Raw genomic sequence first — 27891 nt, forward strand, 5'->3', positions numbered from 1 at the left:
ATCGGTAGCACCCAGCTTAGAGGGAACACTGGTGATCAGTAGCACCCAGCTTAGAGGGAACACTGGTGATCGGTAGCACCCAGTTTAGAGGGAACACTGGTGATCGGTAGCACCCAGCTTAGAGGGAACACTGGTGATCGGTAGCACCCAGCTTAGAGGGAACACTGGTGATCGGTAGCACCCAGTTTAGAGGGAACACTGGTGATATATATGTAGTTGTTTTCACCTGTAGTTGATGGCGAGGCGGACATACTCGGCCCTGTTCTCCAGGGTGATGTGGGAGTATTTAGAGCTGAGCTGGATATCCTGTCCGCTGGCGTTAGGGACTGTGAAGGGGAGAGTCATGCCCTCAAACTCCTCAGCCGTGGCCTCGTTGTCTCTGATGTACATCAGGCCAGGTATAAAGTCTTTATCCACCTGAAGAGGAAGAGAACAACACTCCATTCAAATACAAGTGTAAAAATGACACGAGAAAAGACCAGTGGCCTTGACTTTGGTTTTATGTGTTTTCCATCTAAATTGGTGTAAGAAGGTGTTTTTCACTTGACTGTCCATCTCTACAGTCTAGGAAACCTTGAACGGGAATCTCATGGGAGTTGGCTCTTAGGAGAGGAATGCATTTTTGACATTGTTTTAAGTGAAAGTCATAACTCACATTTTGCATGTGAGTCCTCTCTGATTACTATCAGAGTGTATACACAGTATGACTGAGTGAGTGATGCTCTCTGGCTGTATTCTGGTGCTGGGTAAATTCCTGTGTAACCTTCAGTAAAGCTTTGGGGCTAACCCTCGTGACAACAGAGGCTTTGTGAGGAAACAGCCTCTTCCTGTATCACGGTCAGGCTGAACACGTTCCAGAATCTCATGATTACAGCGTGGACGCAGGAGAGATGCACACGGTACCACAGTACACACTAGTCTCTCACACACAGTCACACAACAAGCACCAAGGCTGAAGATGGGGCGTATACACAGACACACAATATAGTAATATTAACTGAATTCTGGGAAATCTTGACTATAGACCTGTTTAACTGTCATTAGAGGGTATCTGCAGAATTCGATTTGACCGGCTAAATGGCATACTTGTTAAGACCTTTTGAATAACTTTTGCAAATACAATTACAGTAGAAGGTATATGTAGTCAACACTGTAACCCAGCCTGTTAACTACAGTAGAAGGTATATGTAGTCAACACTGTAACCCAGCCTGTTAACTACAGTAGAAGGTATATGTAGTCAACACTGTAACCCAGCCTGTTAACTACAGTAGAAGGTATATGTAGTCAACACTGTAACCCAGCCTGTTAACTACAGTAGAAGGTATATGTAGTCAACACTGTAACCCAGCCTGTTAACTACAGTAGAAGGTATATGTAGTCAACACTATAACCCAGCCTGTTAACTACAGTAGAAGGTATATGTAGTCAACACTGTAACCCAGCCTGTTAACTACAGTAGAAGGTATATGTAGTCAACACTGTAACCCAGCCTGTTAACTACAGTAGAAGGTATATGTAGTCAACACTGTAACCCAGCCTGTTAACTACAGTAGAAGGTATATGTAGTCAACACTGTAACCCAGCCTGTTAACTACAGTAGAAGGTATATGTAGTCAACACTGTAACCCAGCCTGTTAACTACAGTAGAAGGTATATGTAGTCAACACTGTAACCCAGCCTGTTAACTACAGTAGAAGGTATATGTAGTCAACACTATAACCCAGCCTGTTAACTACAGTAGAAGGTATATGTAGTCAACACTGTAACCCAGCCTGTTAACTACAGTAGAAGGTATATGTAGTCAACACTGTAACCCAGCCTGTTAACTACAGTAGAAGGTATATGTAGTCAACACTGTAACCCAGCCTGTTAACTACAGTAGAAGGTAACGTAACTACAGTAGAAGGTAGATGTAGTCAACACTGTAACCCAGCCTGTTAACTACAGTAGAAGGTAACGTAACTACAGTAGAAGGTATATGTAGTCAACACTGTAACCCAGCCTGTTAACTACAGTAGAAGGTATATGTAGTCAACACTGTAACCCAGCCTGTTAACTACAGTAGAAGGTAATGTAACTACAGTAGAAGGTATATGTAGTCAACACTGTAACCCAGCCTGTTAACTACAGTAGAAGGTATATGTAGTCAACACTATAACCCAGCCTGTTAACTACAGTAGAAGGTATATGTAGTCAACACTGTAACCCAGCCTGTTAACTACAGTAGAAGGTAACGTAACTACAGTAGAAGGTATATGTAGTCAACACTGTAACCCAGCCTGTTAACTACAGTAGAAGGTAATGTAACTACAGTAGAAGGTATATGTAGTCAACACTATAACCCAGCCTGTTAACTACAGTAGAAGGTAATGTAACTACAGTAGAAGGTATATGTAGTCAACACTATAACCCAGCCTGTTAACTACAGTAGAAGGTAATGTAACTACAGTAGAAGGTATATGTAGTCAACACTATAACCCAGCCTGTTAACTACAGTAGAAGGTAATGTAACTACAGTAGAAGGTATATGTAGTCAACACTGTAACCCAGCCTGTTAACTACAGTAGAAGGTAATGTAACTACAGTAGAAGGTATATGTAGTCAACACTATAACCCAGCCTGTTAACTACAGTAGAAGGTATATGTAGTCAACACTATAACCCAGCCTGTTAACTACAGTAGAAGGTGTATGTACTCAACACTGTAACCCAGCCTGTTAACTACAGTAGAAGGTATATGTAGTCAACACTGTAACCCAGCCTGTTAACTACAGTAGAAGGTATATGTAGTCAACACTGTAACCCAGCCTGTTAACTACAGTAGAAGGTATATGTAGTCAACACTGTAACCCAGCCTGTTAACTACAGTAGAAGGTAATGTAACTACAGTAGAAGGTATATGTAGTCAACACTGTAACCCAGCCTGTTAACTACAGTAGAAGGTATATGTAGTCAACACTGTAACCCAGCCTGTTAACTACAGTAGAAGGTATATGTAGTCAACACTGTAACCCAGCCTGTTAACTACAGTAGAAGGTATATGTAGTCAACACTGTAACCCAGCCTGTTAACTACAGTAGAAGGTATATGTAGTCAACACTGTAACCCAGCCTGTTAACTACAGTAGAAGGTATATGTAGTCAACACTGTAACCCAGCCTGTTAACTACAGTAGAAGGTATATGTAGTCAACACTGTAACCCAGCCTGTTAACTACAGTAGAATGTATATGTAGTCAACACTGTAACCCAGCCTGTTAACTACAGTAGAAGGTATATGTAGTCAACACTATAACCCAGCCTGTTAACTACAGTAGAAGGTATATGTAGTCAACACTGTAACCCAGCCTGTTAACTACAGTAGAAGGTATATGTAGTCAACACTGTAACCCAGCCTGTTAACTACAGTAGAAGGTATATGTAGTCAACACTGTAACCCAGCCTGTTAACTACAGTAGAAGGTATATGTAGTCAACACTGTAACCCAGCCTGTTAACTACAGTAGAAGGTATATGTAGTCAACACTGTAACCCAGCCTGTTAACTACAGTAGAAGGTATATGTAGTCAACACTGTAACCCAGCCTGTTAACTACAGTAGAAGGTAATGTAACTACAGTAGAAGGTATATGTAGTCAACACTATAACCCAGCCTGTTAACTACAGTAGAAGGTATATGTAGTCAACACTGTAACCCAGCCTGTTAACTACAGTAGAAGGTATATGTAGTCAACACTGTAACCCAGCCTGTTAACTACAGTAGAAGGTATATGTAGTCAACACTGTAACCCAGCTGTTAACTACAGTAGAAGGTATATGTAGTCAACACTGTAACCCAGCCTGTTAACTACAGTAGAAGGTATATGTAGTCAACACTGTAACCCAGCCTGTTAACTACAGTAGAAGGTATATGTAGTCAACACTGTAACCCAGCCTGTTAACTACAGTAGAAGGTATATGTAGTCAACACTGTAACCCAGCCTGTTAACTACAGTAGAAGGTATATGTAGTCAACACTGTAACCCAGCCTGTTAACTACAGTAGAAGGTATATGTAGTCAACACTGTAACCCAGCCTGTTAACTACAGTAGAAGGTATATGTAGTCAACACTGTAACCCAGCCAGTTAACTACAGTAGAAGGTATATGTAGTCAACACTGTAACCCAGCCTGTTAACTACAGTAGAAGGTATATGTAGTCAACACTGTAACCCAGCCTGTTAACTACAGTAGAAGGTATATGTAGTCAACACTGTAACCCAGCCTGTTAACTACAGTAGAAGGTATATGTAGTCAACACTATAACCCAGCCTGTTAACTACAGTAGAAGGTATATGTAGTCAACACTGTAACCCAGCCTGTTAACTACAGTGGAAGGTATATGTAGTCAACACTGTAACCCAGCCTGTTAACTACAGTAGAAGGTATATGTAGTCAACACTGTAACCCAGCCTGTTAACTACAGTAGAAGGTATATGTAGTCAACACTGTAACCCAGCCTGTTAACTACAGTAGAAGGTATATGTAGTCAACACTGTAACCCAGCCTGTTAACTACAGTAGAAGGTATATGTAGTCAACACTGTAACCCAGCCTGTTAACTACAGTAGAAGGTATATGTAGTCAACACTGTAACCCAGCCTGTTAACTACAGTAGAAGGTATATGTAGTCAACACTGTAACCCAGCCTGTTAACTACAGTAGAAGGTATATGTAGTCAACACTGTAACCCAGCCTGTTAACTACAGTAGAAGGTATATGTAGTCAACACTGTAACCCAGCCTGTTAACTACAGTAGAAGGTATATGTAGTCAACACTATAACCCAGCCTGTTAACTACAGTAGAAGGTATATGTAGTCAACACTATAACCCAGCCTGTTAACTACAGTAGAAGGTATATGTAGTCAACACTGTAACCCAGCCTGTTAACTACAGTAGAAGGTAATGTAACTACAGTAGAAGGTATATGTAGTCAACACTGTAACCCAGCCTGTTAACTACAGTAGAAGGTAATGTAACTACAGTAGAAGGTATATGTAGTCAACACTGTAACCCAGCCTGTTAACTACAGTAGAAGGTATATGTAGTCAACACTGTAACCCAGCCTGTTAACTACAGTAGAAGGTATATGTAGTCAACACTATAACCCAGCCTGTTAACTACAGTAGAAGGTATATGTAGTCAACACTATAACCCAGCCTGTTAACTACAGTAGAAGGTCAACACAGTCGGAGCACAGCACCCCTCCCTCCCAACACACACACACACACAGCACACCTCCCACCCTCCCATCACACACACACAGCACCCCTCCCTCCCTCCCACAGCACCCCTCCCTCCCTCCCTCCCTCCCACAGCACCCCTCCCTCCCAACACACACACACTTCTAACTCCCACAGCACCCCTCCCTCCCAACACACACACACTTCTAACTAAGTCCTGAACTTACTGATACTCAACACAGACACACACAGCACCCCTCCCTCCCAACACACTTCTAACTAAGTCCTGAACTTACTGATACTCAACACAGACACACACGAGCAGACAGTGCAGGTACAGTACCTCACTAAGGTCAGCGATGGTGAGGTTCATCCCAGCCAGCTGTTTCCAGACAGGTTCAGCCAGGTTGAGACTGAGAGGGGATCCGGTACGGATGGCTATGCCCAGGAGCACTCCTACAGGACAGAGATCTCCATTAGACTGGGTTAGGGTTGAGACAGAGATACAGGACAGAGATCTCCATTAGACTGGGTTAGGGTTGAGACAGAGATACAGGACAGAGATCTCCATTAGACTGGGTTAGGGTTGAGACAGAGATACAGGACAGAGATCTCCATTAGACTGGGTTAGGGTTGAGACAGAGATACAGGACAGAGATACAGTGGGGCAAAAAAGTATTTAGTCAGCCACCAATTGTGCAAGTTCTCCCACTTAAAAAGATGAGAGAGGCCTGTAATTTTTATCATAGGTACACTTCATCTATGACAGACAAAATGAGAATTTTTCCCCCAGAAAATCACATTGTAGGATGTTTAATGAATTTATTTGCAAATTATGGTGGAAAATAAACTTTTGTTATTGACCAAAACGTATCTCAATACTTTGTTATATACCCTTTGTTGGCAATGACAGAGGTCAAACGTTTTACATTTCTATTTGACTGGGTTAGGGTTGAGACTGAGGACGAACTGCCCGGATGGTAGTGCTGAGCGATTAACCGACATTTCAGGAGTTAAAACATACAGGAGGGTATCTCTCCAGGAACAGGGTCGGAGTTAAAACCTACAGGAGGGTATCTCTCCAGGAACAGGGTTGGAGTTAAAACCTACAGGAGGGTCTCTCTCCAGGAACAGGGTTGGAGTTAAAATCTACAGGAGGGTCTCTCTCCAGGAACAGGGTTGGAGTTAAAACCTACAGGAGGGTCTCTCTCCAGGAACAGGGTTGGAGTTAAAACCTACAGGAGGGTCTCTCTCCAGGAACAGGGTTGGAGTTAAAACCTACAGGAGGGTCTCTCTCCAGGAACAGGGTTGGAGAGCCCTGGTTTAGGGCTATACTTCCCCCAGGAATCTGAACATAGTTAGGTACAGAGCTGACTTGGCTGCAGGGGTCAGGGGTCAGGGAGCGGAGGGAGAGGATACCTACCTAAGAATCTGAACATGTTCATATGCAGAGCTGACTTGGCTGCAGGGTTGAGCAGGAAACAGTCTCTGTTCGCTCCTGACTCGTCTCGTCCATTAGGGGTCACGATGAGGAGAGGGGTCAGACCGTTCTGGAGCTCCTCACACATCTCTGCTATGGACTCACTGTAGCCCCCGCCACAGTCATCCACAGACTCACCTAGCAGAGGACACACACACACACACATCTCTATTATAGACTCACCTAGCAGAGGACACACACACACACAGATCTCTATTATAGACTCACTGTAGCCCCCACCAGTCATCCACAGACTCACCTAGCAGAGGACACACACACACATACACACACAGATCTCTATTATAGACTCACTGTAGCCCCTGCCACAGTCATCCACAGACTCACCTAGCAGAGGACACACACACATAGATCTCTATTATAGACTCACTGTAGCCCCTGCCACAGTCATCCACAGACTCACCTAGCAGAGGACACACACACATAGATCTCTATTATAGACTCACTGTAGCCCCTGCCACAGTCATCCACAGAGTTGGGGCGATGTTACAACTGCATCGTCTATCGACAATGATTGACAGCCATCGTCAATGGTGATGATATGGTGACGTGACATGATGGTTCAGCCTATTTGAACTTGAACGGCGCCCCGCAGTATTGTTTCCTGTTCTTGGTCAGATGCTTTAGACGATAGAACCTTTATAACAGACACCCCTTAAAACCCTCTGGGGGAGGTTCTAATTGTTTTAACATGGTCAGAACCAAGTATCATTCAGCTATTTCATTTAGAATTTTAGGACCCCATAAGGTTTAAAACAAAATATATATAAAACATGTTGATGAAACATTGAATTTGGCCTTACTGCTATTAATTAGCCCATAGAAACACATTGAATAACAGATAGTCCTTACTGCTATTAGCCCATAGAAACACATTGAATAACAGATAGTCCTTACTGCTATTAGCCAATAGAAACACATTGAATAACAGATAGTCCTTACTGCTATTAGCCCATAGAAACACATTGAATAACAGATAGTCCTTACTGCTATTAGCCCATAGAAACACATTGAACAACAGATAGTCCTTACTGCTATTAGCCAATAGAAACACATTGAATAACAGACGGTCCTTACTGCTATTAGCCCATAGAGACACATTGAATAACAGATAGTCCTTACTGCTATTAGCCCATAGAAACACATTGAATAACAGAACAAAAATCTAAAGGAAGTGTGTTCTTCAGTGTCTGTCCTATATCTGATAGCACAGTCAATTCGGAAAGAATTCAGACCACTTGACTTTTTCCCACATCAATCTACACACATTACCCTATAACATTACCCTATAACGACAAAGCAAAAACAGATTTTTAGAGAAGATAGGTAATAATACCTCAACCATAAAGGCCTGATGGAGGCCAATGTGTTCTTCAGCACCTTCAATACTGCAGATATTTTTTTGGTACCCTTCCCAAATTCCTAACCACATTCCTAACACCTAACCACATTCCTAACATGTAACCCCATTCCTAACACCTAACCCCATTCCTAACACCTAACCCCATTCCTAACACCTAACCCCATTCCTAACGCCTAACCACATTCCTAACACCTAACCCCATTCCTAACACCTAACCACATTCCTAACACCTAACCACATTCCTAACAACTAACCACATTCCTAACACCTAACCACATTCCTAACACCTAACCACATTCCTAACACCTAACCACATTCCTAACCACACTCCTAACTACATTCCTAACACCTAACCACATTCCTAACGCCAAACCACATTCCTAACACCTAACCACATTCCTAAAACCTAACCACATTCCTAACACCTAACCCCATTCCTAATGCCAAACCACATTCCAAACCACATTCCTAACACCTAACCACATTCCTAACACCTAACCCCATTCCTAACCACACTCCTAACTACATTCCTAACACCTAACCACATTCCTAACGCCAAACCACATTCCTAACACCTAACCACATTCCTAACACCTAACCACATTCCTAACACCTAACCCCATGCCTAATGCCAAACCACATTCCTAACCACATTGCTAACACCTAACCACATTCCTAACACCTAACCCCATTCCTAATGCCAAACCACATTCCTAACCACATTCCTAACACCTAACCACATTCCTAACACCTAACCACATTCCTAACACCTAACCAAATTCCTAACACCTAACCACATTCCAAACCCCTAACCACATTCCTAACACCTAACCACATTCCTAACACCTAACCACATTCCTAACGCCAAACCACATTGCTAACACCTAACCCCATTCCTAATGCCAAACCACATTCCAAACCACATTCCTAACACCTAACCCCATTCCTAATGCCAAACCACATTCCTAACCACATTCCTAACCCCTAACCCCATTCCTAATGCCAAACCACATTCCTAACCACATTCCTAACCCCTAACCCCATTCCTAACCCCTAACCACATTCCTAACCCCTAACCACATTCCTAACACCTAACCACATTCCAAACCCCTAACCACATTCCTAACACCTAACCACATTCCTAACACCTAACCACATTCCTAACACCTAACCACATTCCTAACACCTAACCACATTCCTAACACCTAACCAAATTCCTAACACCTAACCACATTCCAAACCCCTAACCACATTCCTAACACCTAACCACATTCCTAACACCTAACCACATTCCTAACACCTAACCCCATTGCTAACACCTAACCCCATTGCTAACACCTAACCACAAGCATATTTCCCCAATCCTAATGCTCAGATAAGTCAGAGTGGTGAGAAGCAACACACACCCTCCAGTTACGAAAGTAGACTCCAACAGTACATAGAAAGGAATGTGTGTCACGCTCTCATGAGGATGAACCTAACAACCTACTGAGAAGGAACCTAACAACCTAATGAGGAGGAACCTAACAACCTACTGAGGGGGAACCTAATAACCTACCCACTAACTACTGAGGAGGAACCTAACAACCTAATGAGGAGGAACCTAACAACCTACTGAGAAGGAACCTAACCACCTACCCACTAACTACTGAGGAGGAACCTAACAACCTACTGAGGAGGAACCTAACAACCTACTGAGGAGGAACCTAACAACCTACCCACTAACTACTGAGGAGGAACCTAACAACCTACCCACCAAATACTGAGGAGGAACCTAACAACCTACTGAGGAGGAACCTAACAACCTACCCACTAACTACTGAGGAGGAACCTAACAACCTACTGAGGAGGAACCTAACAACCTACCCACTAACTACTGAGGAGGAACCTAACAACCTACTGAGGAGGAACCTAACAACCTACCCACTAACTACTGAGGAGGAACCTAACAACCTACCCACTAACTACTGAGGAGGAACCTAACAACCTACCCACTAACTACTGAGGAGGAACCTAACAACCTACTGAGGGGGAACCTAATAACCTACTGAGGGGGAACCTAATAACCGACCCACTAACTACTGAGGAGGAACCTAACAACCTACTGAGGGGGAACCTAATAACCTACCCACTAACTACTGAGGAGGAACCTAACAACCTACTGAGGAGGAACCTAATAACCTACCCACTAACTACTTAGGAGGAACCTAACAACCTACTGAGGAGGAACCTAATAACCTACCCACTAACTACTGAGGAGGAACCTAACAACCTACCCACTAACTACTGAGGAGGAACCTAACAACTTACTGAGGAGGAACCTAATAACCTACCCACTAACTACTGAGGAGGAACCTAACAACCTACTGAGGAGGAACCTAACAAACTACTGAGGAGGAACCTAACAACCTACTGAGGAGGAACCTAACCACCTACTGAGGAGGAACCTAACAACCTACTGAGGAGGAACCTAACCACCTACTGAGGAGGAACCTAACCACCTACTGAGGAGGAACCTAACCACCTACTGAGGAGGAACCTAACTACCTACTGAGGATGAACCTAACCACCTACTGAGGAGGAACCTAACAACCTACTGAGGAGGAACCTAACCACCTACTGAGGAGGAACCTAACCACCTACTGAGGAGGAACCTAACCACCTACTGAGGAGGAACCTAACAACCTACTGAGGAGGAACCTAACCACCTACTGAGGAGGAACCTAACCACCTACTGAGGAGGAACCTAACCACCTACTGAGGAGGAACCTAACAACCTACTGAGGAGGAACCTAACATCCTACTGAGGAGGAACCTAACAACCTACCCACAAACTTGACCTTCCAGACGCGGTGAGGCAGCAGCAGGCTGTCTGGGCTGAAGGAGCTCATTTTGGCACACATCTGACCAAACACTGACTTGGTCCCGTCTGGACCTGCCAAACCTCCTTTACTACGAGACCGCTTGACCTGGAGGGGGAGGAGGAGAGGAGGAGGAAGCGAAAGATGGTTATCTCTCCAGGCTCTTCCGCTCAGTGCGGTACAGAGTCTGCAGGAGTGATGGGTGTGATGTGTTCAAAGTGACAGCTCCCTTCACCAGGCATCCAGCCAGCCCAGCAGGGGGTCAGTGGCGGCCCAGTGGCCTGGACCGAGGCTCTGGGAGGGGGAATGGCTATACCAGGGGTGCATTCCAAATAGCACCCTATTCCCTATGTAGTGCACTACTTTTGGCCTGAACCTTATGGGCCCTATAGTAGTGTTTTATAAACGGAATAGGGTGCTATTTGGAACAGACGAGGAACCCAACATCGACTGACATGCATGGTTCACACATCACACAGATATCTGCTTATAACACTGAAACCAGACGAGAGAGAGAGAGAGAGAGAGAGAGAGAGCGAGACAGAGAGCGAGACAGAGAGCGAGACAGAGAGCGAGACAGAGAGCGAGACAGAGAGCGAGACAGAGAGCGAGACAGAGAGCGAGACAGAGAGCGAGGCAGAGAGCGAGACAGAGAGCGAGACAGAGAGCGAGACAGAGAGCGAGACAGAGAGCGAGACAGAGAGCGAGACAGAGAGCGAGACAGAGAGCGAGACAGAGAGCGAGACAGAGAGCGAGACAGAGAGCGAGACAGAGAGCGAGACAGAGAGCGAGACAGAGAGCGAGACAGAGAGCATTTAGGAGGAATCTCTGAAAGCCTGCTGTTTGCTAGTGTTCATCTGAGTAGGTTTTTCAAATAGTCCGGTTCCTACCTGTATCCTGTTGAGTTCCACTACAGGTCCATGCTGTCTGTCTCTCACCATGGTGGCCTGGACTACCTTCCGGAACGCTGCTTCCTGAGGAGAGAAACAACACTATGCTCAGGACATCTGTATGTACTGGAGAACAGCCCTTAAAACAACACTGTCCTCAGGACATCTGTATGTACTGGAGAACAGCCCTTACAACAACACTGTCCTCAGGACATCTGTATGTACTGGAGAACAGCATTTACAACAACACTGTCCTCAGGACATCTGTATGTACTGGAGAACAGCATTTACAACAACACTGTCCTCGGGACATCTTTATGTACTGAAGAACAGCCCTTACAACAACACTGTCCTCAGGACATCTGTATGTACTGGAGAACAGCATTTACAACAACACTGTGCTCAGGACATCTGTATGTACTGGAGAACAGCCCTTACAACAACACTGTCCTCGGGACATCTTTATGTACTGGAGAACAGCCCTTACAACAACACTGTCCTCGGGACATCTTTATGTACTGGAGAACAGCCATTACAACAACACTGTCCTCAGGACATCTGTATGTACTGGAGAACAGCCATTACAACAACACTGTCCTCAGGACATCTGTATGTACTGGAGAACAGCATTTACAACAACACTGTGCTCAGGACCTAATACAGCTACTGGGGATCCTAGTAAACTACATCATACAGCTACTGGGGATCCTAGTAAACTACCTCATACAGCTACTGGGGATCATAGTAAACTACCTCATACAGCTACTGGGGATCCTGGTAAACTACCTCATACAGCTACTGGGGATCCTGGTAAACTACCTCATACAGCTACTGGGGATCATAGTAAACTACCTCATACAGCTACTGGGGATCCTGGTAAACTACCCCATACAGCTACTGGGAATCCTAGTAAACTACCTCATACAGCTACTGGGGATCCTGGTAAACTACCTCATACAGCTACTGGGGATCCTAGTAAACTACCTCATACAGCTACTGGGGATCCTGGTAAACTACCTCATACAGTTACTGGGGATCCTAGTAAACTACCTAATACAGCTACTGGGGATCCTAGTAAACTACCTCATACAGCTACTGGGGATCCTAGTAAACTACCTCATACAGCTACTGGGGATCCTAGTAAACTACCTCATACAGCTACTGGGGATCCTGGTAAACTACCTCATACAGCTACTGGGGATCCTAGTAAACTACCTCATACAGCTACTGGGGATCCTGGTAAACTACCTCATACAGCTACTGGGGATCATAGTCAACTACCCCATACAGCTACTGGGGATCATAGTAAACTACCTCATACAGCTACTGGGGATCCTAGTAAACTACCTCATACAGCTACTGGGGATCCTAGTAAACTACCTCATACAGCTACTGGGGATCCTGGTAAACTACCTCATACAGCTACTGGGGATCCTAGTAAACTACCTCATACAGCTACTGGGGATCCTAGTAAACTACCTCATACAGCTACTGGGGATCCTAGTAAACTACCTCATACAGCTACTGGGGATCCTAGTAAACTACCTCATACAGCTACTGGGGATCATAGTAAACTACCACATACAGCTACTGGGGATCCTGGTAAACTACCCCATACAGCTACTGGGGATCCTAGTAAACTACCTCATACAGCTACTGGGGATCCTAGTAAACTACATCATACAGCTACTGGGGATCATAGTCAACTACCTCATACAGCTACTGGGGATCCTGGTAAACTACCTCATACAGCTACTGGGGATCCTAGTAAACTACCTCATACAGCTACTGGGGATCCTAGTAAACTACCTCACACAGCTACTGGGGATCCTAGTCAACTACCTCATACAGCTACTGGGGATCCTGGTAAACTACCTCATACAGCTACTGGGGATCCTAGTAAACTACCTCACACAGCTACTGGGGATCCTGGTAAACTACCTCATACAGCTACTGGGGATCCTAGTAAACTACCTCATACAGCTACTGGGGATCCTGGTAAACTACCTCATACAGCTACTGGGGATCCTAGTAAACTACCTAACACAGCTACTGGGGATCCTAGTAAACTACCTAACACAGCTACTGGGGATCATAGTAAACTACATCATACAGCTACTGGGGATCATAGTAAACTACCTCATACAGCTACTGGGGATCATAGTAAACTACCACATACAGCTACTGGGGATCCTGGTAAACTACCCCATACAGCTACTGGGGATCCTAGTAAACTACCTCATACAGCTACTGGGGATCCTAGTAAACTACCTCATACAGCTACTGGGGATCCTAGTAAACTACCTAATACAGCCCATCTCTGTGTGTCTGTTCTAAATGTCCCCCCACCTTGCCCTGCGAGATGAGTATGCCCCGTAGTGTGTTAAACCCTAGGGCAGGTCCGTGTGCGGTCTGCCCCAGCCGACCCTCCAGATCAAACATGGGGATACAGGGACAGAAGAGCTCCGATATGTGGTGCAGCAGTAGCAGTCTGTTCCTCAGAGACATGATGGGAATCTCCTGGAGGTGGTTGTATTCCATGGGCACCTGGGAGAGAGAGGACACGCGTTAACAACACACGTTACACCACCCACGTTACACACGTTAACACACGTTAACACACGGTTTACCACCCACGATACACGCGTTAACAATACACGTTACACCACCCACGTTACACACGTTAACAACACACGTTACACCACCCACGTTACACACGTTACACCACCCACGTTACACACGTTAACACACGTTACACCACCCACGTTACACACATTAGCAACACCCACGTTACACACGTTAACACCACACGTTACACCACCCACGTTACACACGTTACACCACCCACGTTACACCACCCACGTTACACGCGTTATTAACACCCACTGTACACGCGTTAACAACACACGTTATACCACCCACGTTACACACGTTAACAACACGTTACACCACCCACGTTACACACGTTAACACGTTACACCACCCACGTTACAAGCGTTAACACACGTTACACCAACATTTTATTTGATTTAACATGTTACACCACCCACGTTACACACGTTAACAACACACGTTACACCACCCACGTTACACACGTTAACACACGTTATACCACCCACGTCACACCACCCACGTTACACAAGTTAACACACGTTATACCACCCACGTGACACCACCCACGGACACCACCCACGGTATACGCGTTAACGCACGTTACACCACCCATGTTACACACGGTAACACACATTATACAACCCACGCTACACCACCCACTTACACCACCCACGTTACACACGTTAACAACACGTTACACCACCCACGGTACACACGTTACGTTACACCACCCACGTTACCCACTTTACACCACCCACATAACACCACCCACAGATTAGAGATCCCCCACATTATAAACACAGATTAGAGATCCCCCACATTATAAACACAGATTAGAGATCCCCCACATTATAAACACAGATTAGAGATCCCCCACATTATAAACACAGATTAGAGATCACCCACATTATAAACACAGATTAGAGATCACCCACATTATAAAAACAGATTAGAGATCACCCACATTATAACGTCCAGTAGTTACCTGACCAGGTAGTTAGTTATAACTGACCAGGTAGTTATAACGTCCAGTAGTTAAATGACCAGGTAGTTATAATGTCCAGTAGTCACCTGACCAGGTAGTTAGTTATAACTTCCAGTAGTTAACTGATCAGGTAGTTATAACGTCCAGTAGTTAACTGACCAGGTAGTTATAACGTCCAGTAGTTAAAACCTGTTAAGTCTATAGGGGCGCTATTTCATTATTGGATAAAAAACGTGCCCGTTTTAAGCGCAATATTTTGTCACGAAAAGATGCTCGACTATGCATAGAATTGACAGCTTTGGAAAGAACACAGTCTAACGTTTCCAAAACTGCAAAGATATTATCTGTGAGTGCCACAGAACTCATTCTACAGGCGAAACCAAGATGAAACTTCGAACAGGAAATGAGCAGAAATCCTGAAGCTCTGTTTTCAAATGTCTCCTTATATGGCTGTGAATGCACCAGGAACGAGCCTGCCCTTTCTGTGGTTTCTTCAAGATGTCTGCAGCAATGGTGACGTATTTGTAGGCATATCATTGGAAGATTGGCCATAAGAGACTACATTTTCCAGGGGTCCGCCCGGTGTCCTTTGTCTAAATTTGTGCGTAATCTTCAATTGCGGTCATTATCTCCTGGGATTCAGAACAGAAAGCACACTTCCACTAAGGATATATCATCGAAGAGATATGTGAAAAACACCTTGAGGATTGGTTCTAAACAACGTTTGCCATGTTTCAGTCGATATTATGGAGTTAATTTGGAAAAAAGTTCGGCGTAATTGACGACTGGATTTTCGTTTTTTTTTGGTAGCCAAACGTGACGCACCAAACGGAGCGATTTCTCTCTCTAAACAAATAATCTTTCAGGAAAAACTGAACATTTGCTATCTAACAGTCTCCTCATTGAAAACATCTGAAGTTCTTCAAAGGTAAATTATTTTATTTAATGCTTTTCTGGTTTTTGTGAAAAATGTTGCCTGCTAATTGCTAACGCTAATGCTAACGTTAAATGCTACGCTAGCTAGCTACTGTTACACAATTGATTGTTTTCCTATGGTTGAGAAGCATATTTTGAAAATCTGAGATGACAGTGTAGTTAACAAAAGGCTAAGCTTGAGAGCTAGCATATTTATTTCATTTCATTTGCGATTTTCATGAATAGTTAACGTTGCCTTATGGTAATGAGCTTGAGTCTGTATTCACGATCCCGGATCCGGGATGGGGAGATCAGAGAGGTTAAATGACCAGGTAGATATAACGTCCAGTAGTTAAATGACCAGGTAGTTATAACGTCCAGTCACCTGACCAGGTAGTCATAACGTCCAGTAGTTAAATGACCAGGTAGTCATAACGTCCAGTAGTCACCTGACCAGGTAGTCATAACGTCCAGTAGTTAACTGACCAGGTAGTTATAACGTCCAGTAGTTAAATGACCAGGTAGTTATAACGTCCAGTAGTTAAATGACCAGGTAGTTATAACGTCCAGTCACTTGACCAGGTAGTCATAACGTCCAGTAGTTAACTGACCAGGTAGTCATAACGTCCAGTAGTTAAATGACCAGGTAGTTATAACGTTCAGTAGTTAACTGACCAGGTAGTTATAACGTCCAGTAGTCACCTGACCAGGTAGTCATAACGTCCAGTAGTCACCTGACCAGGTAGTCATAACGTCCAGTAGTTAACTGACCAGGTAGTTATAACATCCAGTAGTTAAATGACCAGGTAGTTATAACGTCCAGTAGTCACCTGACCAGGTAGTTGTAACGTTCAGTAGTTAGTTACCTGACCAGGTAGTCATAACGTCCAGTAGTTAAATGACCAGGTAGATATAACGTCCAGTAGTCACCTGACCAGGTAGTCATAACGTCCAGTAGTTAACTGACCAGGTAGTTATAACGTCCAGTAGTTAAATGACCAGGTAGTTATAACGTCCAGTAGTCACCTGACCAGGTAGTTGTAACGTCCAGTAGTCACCTGACCAGGTAGTCATAACGTCCAGTAGTTACCTGACCAGGTAGTTATAACGTCCAGTAGTTAACTGACCAGGTAGTTGTAACGTCCAGTAGTTACCTGACCAGGTAGTCATAACGTCCAGTAGTTAACTGACCAGGTAGTCATATTGTCCAGTAGTTAACTGACCAGGTAGTTGTAACGTTCAGTAGTTAGTTACCTGACCAGGTAGTCATAACGTCCAGTAGTTAACTGACCAGGTAGTTGTGACGTTCAGTAGTTACCTGACCAGGTAGTCATAACGTCCAGTAGTCACCTGACCAGGTAGTTATAACGTCCAGTAGTTAACTGACCAGGTAGTTATAACGTCCAGTAGTTACCTGACCAGGTAGTTGTAACGTTCAGTAGTTACCTGACCAGGTAGTCATAACGTCCAGTTACCTGACCAGGAAGTTTCCCTCCATTGGAAGGTTTGGAGGTGGACCAGGCCAGTGTGTGGGCAGAGCCACAGGCCACCCTGTTGATCTTCTTCCCCTGCAACGCAGCGACAAGACGAGGCCTCTGGATGGCGTTAGTGGTCCCGTCTCCTAGCTGGCCCTCGTCATTATCACCCCACGTGTACACTTCTCCTGAGACAGACACAAACACAGCTACAGATACCATGGCACAGACACACTGTAATAGTAGTAATACAGTAGTAGACAGGTGGTAGTAGTAGTAGATAGGTGGAGGTAGTAGTAGACATGTGGGAGTAGTAGACATGTGGTAGTAGTAGACAGGTGGTAGTAGTAGTAGACAGGTGGTGGCAGTAGTAGACAGGTGGTAGCAGTAGTAGACATGTGGTAGTAGTAGTAGACAGGTGGTAGTGGTAGTAGACAGGTGGTAGTAGTAGTAGACAGGTGGTAGTAGTAGTAGACAGGTGGTGGTAGTAGTAGACAGGTGGTAGCAGTATTAGACAGGTGGTAGTGGTAGTAGACAGGTGGTAGTAGTAGTAGACAGGTGGTAGTAGTAGTAGACAGGTGGTAGTAGTAGACAGGTGGTGGTAGTAGTAGACATGTGGTAGTAGTAGACAGGTGGTAGTAGTAGTAGACAGGTGGTAGTAGTAGTAGACAGGTGGTGGCAGTAGTAGACAGGTGGTAGCAGTAGTAGACATGTGGTAGCGGTATTAGACAGGTGGTAGTGGTAGTAGACAGGTGGTAGTAGTAGTAGACAGGTGGTGGTAGTGGTAGTAGACAGGTGGTAGTAGTAGTAGACAGGTGGTGGTAGTAGTAGACAGGTGGTAGTAGTAGTAGACAGGTGGTGGTAGTAGTAGACAGGTGGTAGTAGTAGTAGACAGGTGGTAGTAGTAGTAGACAGGTGGTAGTAGTAGTAGACAGGTGGTAGTAGTAGTAGACAGGTGGTAGTAGTAGTAGACAGGTGGTAGTAGTAGACAGGTAGTAGTAGTAGTAGACAGGTGGTAGTAGTAGTAGACAGGTGGTGGTAGTAGTAGACAGGTGGTAGTGGTAGTAGACAGGTGGTAGTAGACAGGTGGTAGTAGTAGTAGACAGGTGGTGGCAGTAGTAGACAGGTGGTGGCAGTAGTAGACATGTGGTAGTAGTAGTAGACAGGTGGTGGCAGTAGTAGACAGGTGGTAGCAGTAGTAGACAGGTGGTAGCAGTAGTAGACATGTGGTAGCAGTATTAGACAGGTGGTAGTGGTAGTAGACAGGTGGTAGTAGTAGTAGACAGGTGGTAGTAGTAGTAGACAGGTAGTAGTAGTAGTAGACAGGTGGTGGTAGTAGTAGACAGGTGGTAGTAGTAGTAGACAGGTGGTAGTAGTAGTAGACAGGTGGTAGTAGTAGTAGACAGGTGGTAGTAGTAGTAGACAGGTAGTAGTAGTAGTAGACAGGTGGTAGTGGTAGTAGACAGGTGGTAGTGGTAGTAGACAGGTGGTAGTGGTAGTAGACAGGTGGTGGTAGTAGTAGACAGGTGGTGGTAGTAGTAGACAGGTGGTAGTAGTAGTAGACAGGTGGTAGTAGTAGTAGACAGGTGGTAGTAGTAGTAGACAGGTGGTAGTGGTAGTAGACAGGTGGTAGTAGTAGTAGACAGGTGGTAGTAGTAGTAGACAGGTGGTAGTAGTAGTAGACAGGTGGTAGTAGTAGTAGACAGGTGGTAGTAGTAGTAGACATGTGGTAGTAGTAGACAGGTGGTAGTAGTAGTAGACAGGTGGTAGTAGTAGTAGACAGGTGGTAGTAGTAGTAGACATGTGGTAGTAGTAGACAGGTGGTAGCAGTAGTAGACAGGTGTTAGTGGTAGTAGACAGGTGGTAGTAGTAGTAGACAGGTGGTAGTAGTAGTAGACAGGTGGTAGTGGTAGTAGACAGGTGGTAGTAGTAGTAGACAGGTGGTAGTAGTAGTAGACAGGTGGTGGTAGTAGTAGACAGGTGGTAGTGGTAGTAGACAGGTGGTAGTAGTAGTAGACAGGTGGTGGTAGTAGTAGACAGGTGGTAGTGGTAGTAGACAGGTGGTAGTAGTAGTAGACAGGTGGTAGGGAAGTGTAATTAGGATTTAAATACATCTTGATAGTGTAAAAATACTGGTCAAGAACACCGTTTCAAAGCAGACAGAAAACAAATAAATCAGTAATTCCCTACCATCCTCAGTGCAGCAGACACAGTGGAGTGACCCCGTTGCTATGGCAATGACCTTCTTCCCCTGCAGGCCCTGGACCTGTCTGGGTCGCCGTACATGGTCATCAGAACCGTGACCCAGCCGGTGGTAGTCACCTTTACCCCTGAAAACACACATCGTTTTATACAGGTGGTTGTCATTGTTACCCCGGTACTTAACCCTAATTCATCCTCTAACAGTTGACTGTGGTCAGGATGTATAGTCAGTGTAACAGTTGACCGTGGTCAGGATGTATAGTCAGTGTAACAGTTGACCGTGGTCAGGATGTATAGTCAGTGTAACAGTTGACTGTGGTCAGGATGTATAGTCAGTGTAACAGTTGACCGTGGTCAGGATGTATAGTCAGTGTAACAGTTGACCGTGGTCAGGATGTATAGTTAGTCTACTAACAGTTGACCGTGGTCAGGATGTATAGTCAGTGTAACAGTTGACCGTGGTTGAGATGTATAGTTAGTCTACTAACAGTTGACCGTGGTCAGGATGTATAGTCAGTCTAACAGTTGACAGTGGTCAGGATGTATAGTTAGTCTACTAACAGTTGACCGTGGTCAGGATGCATAGTCAGTCTACTAACAGTTGACCGTGGTCAGGATGTATAGTCAGTCTAACAGTTGACTGTGGTCAAGATGTATAGTCAGTGTAACAGTTGACCGTGGTCAGGATGTATAGTTAGTCTAACAGTTGACCGTGGTCAGGATGTATAGTTAGTCTAACAGTTGACCGTGGTCAGGATGCATAGTCAGTCTACTAACAGTTGACCGTGGTCAGGATGTATAGTCAGTCTAACAGTTGACCGTGGTCAGGATGTATAGTCAGTGTAACAGTTGACTGTGGTCAGGATGTATAGTCAGTCTACTAACAGTTGACCGTGGTCAGGATGTATAGTCAGTCTAACAGTTGACCGTGGTCAGGATGTATAGTCAGTGTAACAGTTGACTGTGGTCAGGATGTATAGTTAGTGTAACAGTTGACCGTGGTCAGGATGTATAGTCAGTCTAACAGTTGACCGTGGTCAAGATGTATAGTCTACTAACAGTTGACCGTGGTCAGGATGTATAGTCAGTCTAACAGTTGACCGTGGTCAGGATGTATAGTCAGTGTAACAGTTGACCGTGGTCAGGATGTATAGTCAGTGTAACAGTTGACTGTGGTCAGGATGTATAGTCAGTGTAACAGTTGACCGTGGTCAGGATGTATAGTCAGTGTAACAGTTGACCGTGGTCAGGATGTATAGTCAGTGTAACAGTTGACCGTGGTCAGGATGTATAGTTAGTCTACTAACAGTTGACCGTGGTCAGGATGTATAGTTAGTGTAACAGTTGACCGTGGTCAGGATGTATAGTCAGTCTAACAGTTGACCGTGGTCAAGATGTATAGTTAGTGTAACAGTTGACCGTGGTCAGGATGTATAGTCAGTCTAACAGTTGACCGTGGTCAAGATGTATAGTCAGTCTAACAGTTGACCGTGGTCAGGATGTATAGTCAGTGTAACAGTTGACCGTGGTCAGGATGTATAGTCAGTCTAACAGTTGACCGTGGTCAGGATGTATAGTCAGTCTAACAGTTGACCGTGGTCAGGATGTATAGTTAGTCTAACAGTTGACCGTGGTCAGGATGTATAGTTAGTCTAACAGTTGACCGTGGTAAGGATGTATAGTTAGTCTACTAACAGTTGACCGTGGTCAGGATGTATAGTTAGTCTAACAGTTGACCGTGGTCAAGATGTATAGTCAGTCTAACAGTTGACCGTGGTCAGGATGTATAGTTAGTCTAACAGTTGACCGTGGTCAGGATGTATAGTCAGTGTAACAGTTGACCGTGGTCAGGATGTATAGTCAGTCTAACAGTTGACCGTGGTCAAGATGTATAGTCAGTCTAACAGTTGACCGTGGTCAGGATGTATAGTTAGTCTAACAGTTGACCGTGGTCAGGATGTATAGTCAGTGTAACAGTTGACCGTGGTCAGGATGTATAGTCAGTCTAACAGTTGACCGTGGTCAGGATGTATAGTTAGTCTAACAGTTGACCGTGGTCAAGATGTATAGTCAGTCTAACAGTTGACCGTGGTCAGGATGTATAGTTAGTCTAACAGTTGACCGTGGTCAGGATGTATAGTTAGTCTAACAGTTGACCGTGGTCAGGATGTATAGTCAGTGTAACAGTTGACCGTGGTCAGGATGTATAGTCAGTCTAACAGTTGACCGTGGTCAAGATGTATAGTCAGTCTAACAGTTGACCGTGGTCAGGATGTATAGTTAGTCTAACAGTTGACCGTGGTCAGGATGTATAGTTAGTCTAACAGTTGACCGTGGTCAAGATGTATAGTCAGTCTAACAGTTGACCGTGGTCAGGATGTATAGTTAGTCTAACAGTTGACCGTGGTCAGGATGTATAGTTAGTCTAACAGTTGACCGTGGTCAGGATGTATAGTCAGTGTAACAGTTGACCGTGGTCAGGATGTATAGTCAGTCTAACAGTTGACCGTGGTCAAGATGTATAGTCAGTCTAACAGTTGACCGTGGTCAGGATGTATAGTTAGTCTAACAGTTGACTGTGGTCAAGATGTATAGTCAGTCTAACAGTTGACCGTGGTCAGTATGTATAGTTAGTGTAACAGTTGACCGTGGTCAGGATGTATAGTTAGTCTAACAGTTGACCGTGGTCAGGATGTATAGTCAGTCTAACAGTTGACCGTGGTCAGGATGTATAGTTAGTCTAACAGTTGACCGTGGTCAGGATGTATAGTTAGTCTAACAGTTGACCGTGGTCAAGATGTATAGTCAGTCTAACAGTTGACCGTGGTCAGGATGTATAGTTAGTCTAACAGTTGACCGTGGTCAGGATGTATAGTTAGTCTAACAGTTGACCGTGGTCAGGATGTATAGTCAGTGTAACAGTTGACCGTGGTCAGGATGTATAGTCAGTCTAACAGTTGACCGTGGTCAAGATGTATAGTCAGTCTAACAGTTGACCGTGGTCAGGATGTATAGTTAGTCTAACAGTTGACCGTGGTCAGGATGTATAGTCAGTGTAACAGTTGACCGTGGTCAGGATGTATAGTTAGTCTAACAGTTGACCGTGGTCAGGATGTACAGTTAGTCTAACAGTTGACCGTGGTCAGGATGTATAGTCAGTGTAACAGTTGACCGTGGTCAGGATGTATAGTCAGTCTAACAGTTGACCGTGGTCAAGATGTATAGTCAGTCTAACAGTTGACCGTGGTCAGGATGTATAGTTAGTCTAACAGTTGACCGTGGTCAGGATGTATAGTCAGTGTAACAGTTGACCGTGGTCAGGATGTATAGTCAGTGTAACAGTTGACCGTGGTCAGGATGTATAGTCAGTCTAACAGTTGACCGTGGTCAGGATGTATAGTTAGTCTAACAGTTGACCGTGGTCAAGATGTATAGTCAGTCTAACAGTTGACCGTGGTCAGGATGTATAGTTAGTCTAACAGTTGACCGTGGTCAGGATGTATAGTTAGTCTAACAGTTGACCGTGGTCAGGATGTATAGTCAGTGTAACAGTTGACCGTGGTCAGGATGTATAGTCAGTCTAACAGTTGACCGTGGTCAAGATGTATAGTCAGTCTAACAGTTGACCGTGGTCAGGATGTATAGTTAGTCTAACAGTTGACCGTGGTCAGGATGTATAGTTAGTCTAACAGTTGACCGTGGTCAAGATGTATAGTCAGTCTAACAGTTGACCGTGGTCAGGATGTATAGTTAGTCTAACAGTTGACCGTGGTCAGGATGTATAGTTAGTCTAACAGTTGACCGTGGTCAGGATGTATAGTCAGTGTAACAGTTGACCGTGGTCAGGATGTATAGTCAGTCTAACAGTTGACCGTGGTCAAGATGTATAGTCAGTCTAACAGTTGACCGTGGTCAGGATGTATAGTTAGTCTAACAGTTGACTGTGGTCAAGATGTATAGTCAGTCTAACAGTTGACCGTGGTCAGTATGTATAGTTAGTGTAACAGTTGACCGTGGTCAGGATGTATAGTTAGTCTAACAGTTGACCGTGGTCAGGATGTATAGTCAGTCTAACAGTTGACCGTGGTCAGGATGTATAGTTAGTCTAACAGTTGACCGTGGTCAGGATGTATAGTTAGTCTAACAGTTGACCGTGGTCAAGATGTATAGTCAGTCTAACAGTTGACCGTGGTCAGGATGTATAGTTAGTCTAACAGTTGACCGTGGTCAGGATGTATAGTCAGTGTAACAGTTGACCGTGGTCAGGATGTATAGTCAGTCTAACAGTTGACCGTGGTCAGGATGTATAGTTAGTCTAACAGTTGACCGTGGTCAGGATGTATAGTCAGTGTAACAGTTGACCGTGGTCAGGATGTATAGTTAGTCTAACAGTTGACCGTGGTCAGGATGTATAGTTAGTCTAACAGTTGACCGTGGTCAGGATGTATAGTCAGTGTAACAGTTGACCGTGGTCAGGATGTATAGTCAGTCTAACAGTTGACCGTGGTCAAGATGTATAGTCAGTCTAACAGTTGACCGTGGTCAGGATGTATAGTTAGTCTAACAGTTGACCGTGGTCAGGATGTATAGTCAGTGTAACAGTTGACCGTGGTCAGGATGTATAGTTAGTCTAACAGTTGACCGTGGTCAGGATGTATAGTTAGTCTAACAGTTGACCGTGGTCAGGATGTATAGTCAGTCTAACAGTTGACCGTGGTCAAGATGTATAGTCAGTCTAACAGTTGACCGTGGTCAGGATGTATAGTTAGTCTAACAGTTGACCGTGGTCAGGATGTATAGTCAGTCTAACAGTTGACCGTGGTCAGGATGTATAGTTAGTCTAACAGTTGACCGTGGTCAGGATGTATAGTCAGTGTAACAGTTGACCGTGGTCAGGATGTATAGTTAGTCTAACAGTTGACCGTGGTCAAGATGTATAGTCAGTCTAACAGTTGACCGTGGTCAGGATGTATAGTTAGTCTAACAGTTGACCGTGGTCAGGATGTATAGTCAGTGTAACAGTTGACCGTGGTCAGGATGTATAGTTTACTCACCAGGTGTAAACTGCTCCAGACTTGGTGAGAGAGACAGAGAACTGGGAGCCACAGTCAACCTTCACCACTCCCAGTCCAGTCAGAGAATCAATCTACAAGCGACAGAACAGTAACACTCGGACATGAGACGGAAAACACACATCCCGGTATGGGTAAAGCTGTTAGATCAGTCATGTTGGGGAGACGGTGTGTACGTTCCAAACGGCACCATATTCCCTCTATAGCGCACTACTTCCGTAGTGCACGAGGGTGGCAAAACTACCAATAGTTTATCTGTTTTTGGTAAATAACAGATCTATATCAACTGTGGTAATATATCCTTAAATAACTTTTTGTCTGCGTCCATATTATGCACACGTTTGTAGGGGATAGACCATATTACAGAAGACTATTAGGGCCAAGTGAAGAGAAACAACACAACGGTGATGGTCGAGGTACTTTAAAACACTGGCAACATGTTCAGAATAAACTCAACATTTAATTTTCAACTTTTAAAGATTAGGGGGTTTGGGTATTAATTCCATGACTCCCTTGCTCCTTGTTGCTGGGCGCGCCACCGCTAATATACCGTAGGTTAGATGACTGGTGGAAATATACTTCAGAATTAGAGTTAGTAATCAGGAAATCGTTGGTCCTTTAACACACACTAACCATGTGATTATACGACCTGGAAGAGGTTGTGTTACTGTTGTCTTTCAGCACACACTAACCATGTGATTATACGACCTGGAAGAGGTTGTGTTACTGTTGTCTTTCAGCACACACTAACCATGTGATTATACGACCTGGAAGAGGTTGTGTTACTGTTGTCTTTCAGCACACACTAACCATGTGATTATACGACCTGGAAGAGGTTGTGTTACTGTTGTCTTTCAGCACACACTAACCATGTGATTATACGACCTGGAAGAGGTTGTGTTACTGTTGTCTTTCAGCACACACTAACCATGTGATTATACGACCTGGAAGAGGTTGTGTTACTGTTGTCTTTCAGCACACACTAACCATGTTATTATAGTAAGCTAGTCTAGCTTAGGGGGGTTTTGGTTAGTTAGTTAGCTGTATAGTAGTAGGCTAGTCTAGCTTAGGGGGGTTTTGGTTAGTTAGTTAGCTGTATAGTAGTAGGCTAGTCTAGCTTAGGGGGGTTTTGGTTAGTTAGTTAGCTGTATAGTAGTAGGCTAGTCTAGCTTAGGGGGGTTTTGGTTAGTTAGTTAGCTGTATAGAAGTAGGCTAGTCTAGTTTAGGGGTGTTTTTGGTTAGTTAGTTAGCTGTATAGAAGTAGGCTAGTCTAGTTTAGGGGTGTTTTTGGTTAGTTAGTTAGCTGTATAGAAGTAGGCTAGTCTAGTTTAGGGGTGTTTTTGGTTAGTTAGTTAGCTGTATAGAAGTAGTCTAGTCTAGCTTAGGGGTGTTTTTGGATATTGTTTCTTTCCTTGGGTCCAGCTCAGCCCCTCTTCCTGCCCCCCTTTACCGTGTGTTTATCAAATAAACCCTGAGTGTTTGAAGGTAATTTAGTTGTCTGTGATTATTTCGTTCTCACTTTTACTTTTTCACTATTATAATTTGCATGAGTTATGTTACGGGTCTCGTTACCATCCCCCCCTAGACTGCCGGGCCAAAAGGGATTCGTAATCCCTGATAGCAGGAATAGATTTGGGACGAAACCTGCGGTGTTCGTGGACGGGTCTGGTCTGTACCTTCATGGGGACCTTGCAGCCATCGCTGCCGCCCCGCCCAAGCTTGCCATAGTCTCCGTCGCCCCAGGACCAGACCATGTCATCGTCAGTCAGACAAAGAGTCTGGGCGTCACCACTACCACACGCCACATCTATCACCCTGTGGCCCTGCAGAGCATCCACCTGGAGAGAGACCCACAACAGAGAGACAGGGATACACTCAGCATCAGGACGTGTTTGTGTGTGTGTGTGTGTGTGTGTGTCAATTAGAGAGTGAGAGAAGTTGAGTGAAGAGATTAGAAGTTGAGAGAAGAGGAGAGGAGAACCACAGCTTACCAGTTTGGGTTTGAGTTGGTCCTCAGAATCTCCATGCCCCAGGCGTCCGTAGCGTCCCTTGCCCCAGGTGTAGAGCTCTCCGCTGGCCGTGATGCAGGCACTGTGGGCCCCTCCAGCAGCTACATCCACCACCTCCACCCCCCGTAGGGACTCTATCACGCGGGGACGGTCACACGGGCTAGAAGAGGGGGAGGAGAGGTCACAAGTTTGTATTTCGCTTTACTGCAAGCCAAACAATGTTGCTATTGCAAATCATATGGAAGTTGAGAAGTGTAGCCAACTAACGTGGGGCCCTGCACACTGTGAGAATAAGGTGTGTGTGTGTGTGTGTGTGTGTATAAGGTTGGACGATGTCAACCTTGATCCTATCGTGATTATGGACTCATAAAACATTGTGATATTTATTTATTTTGACTGAGAACACGTTTTTAATTACACCAACGGCCTGGGGAATAGTTACAGGGGAGAGGAGGAGGGATGAATGAGCCAATTGTAAACTGGGGATGATTAGGTGATTGTGATAGTATGAGGGCCAGATTGGGAATTTAGCCATCACACCAGGGTTAACACCCCCTACTCTTACGATAAGTGCCATGGGATCTTTAATGACCGCAGAGAGTCAGGACACCCGTTTAACATCCCATCTGAAAGACGACACCCTACACAGGGCAGTGTCCCCAATCACTGCCCTGGGGCATTGGGATATTTTTTAGACCAGAGGAAAGAGTGCCTCCTACTGGCCCTCCAAAACCACTTCCAGCAGCATCTGGTCTCCCATCCAGGGACCGACCAGGACCAACTCTGCTTAG

General features: G+C 44.7%; 1 protein-coding gene across 22 annotated transcripts in view; it reads right to left on the reverse strand.

Moving 5' to 3' along the window:
• The window catches only part of herc2 (HECT and RLD domain containing E3 ubiquitin protein ligase 2), a 228445-nt gene that overhangs the window by 13141 nt on the left and 187413 nt on the right, over positions 1–27891 (reverse strand). For 13 of the 22 annotated variants that reach the window (XM_090236516.1, XM_090236507.1, XM_090236511.1 and 10 more), the window contains 11 exons: positions 27083–27260; positions 26768–26929; positions 25074–25165; positions 20008–20147; positions 17818–18005; positions 14179–14376; positions 11830–11913; positions 10906–11047; positions 6641–6835; positions 5561–5673; positions 227–417 (listed from right to left, as the gene is read on the reverse strand). In XM_090236516.1, coding sequence (XP_090092642.1) covers positions 227–417; positions 5561–5673; positions 6641–6835; positions 10906–11047; positions 11830–11913; positions 14179–14376; positions 17818–18005; positions 20008–20147; positions 25074–25165; positions 26768–26929; positions 27083–27260 — 1683 coding nt within the window. Of the gene's footprint in view, positions 1–226; positions 418–5560; positions 5674–6640; positions 6836–6983; positions 7119–10905; positions 11048–11829; positions 11914–14178; positions 14377–17817; positions 18006–20007; positions 20148–25073; positions 25166–26767; positions 26930–27082; positions 27261–27891 lie in introns of those variants that run through there. The other 9 variants (XM_090236518.1, XM_090236514.1, XM_090236515.1 and 6 more) reach the window with 3 other exon arrangements.

This window comes from Oncorhynchus mykiss, chromosome 5, assembly GCF_057628025.1.
Source record: "Oncorhynchus mykiss isolate SJ-2025 chromosome 5, ASM5762802v1, whole genome shotgun sequence".
Classification (NCBI taxonomy): domain Eukaryota; kingdom Metazoa; phylum Chordata; class Actinopteri; order Salmoniformes; family Salmonidae; genus Oncorhynchus; species Oncorhynchus mykiss.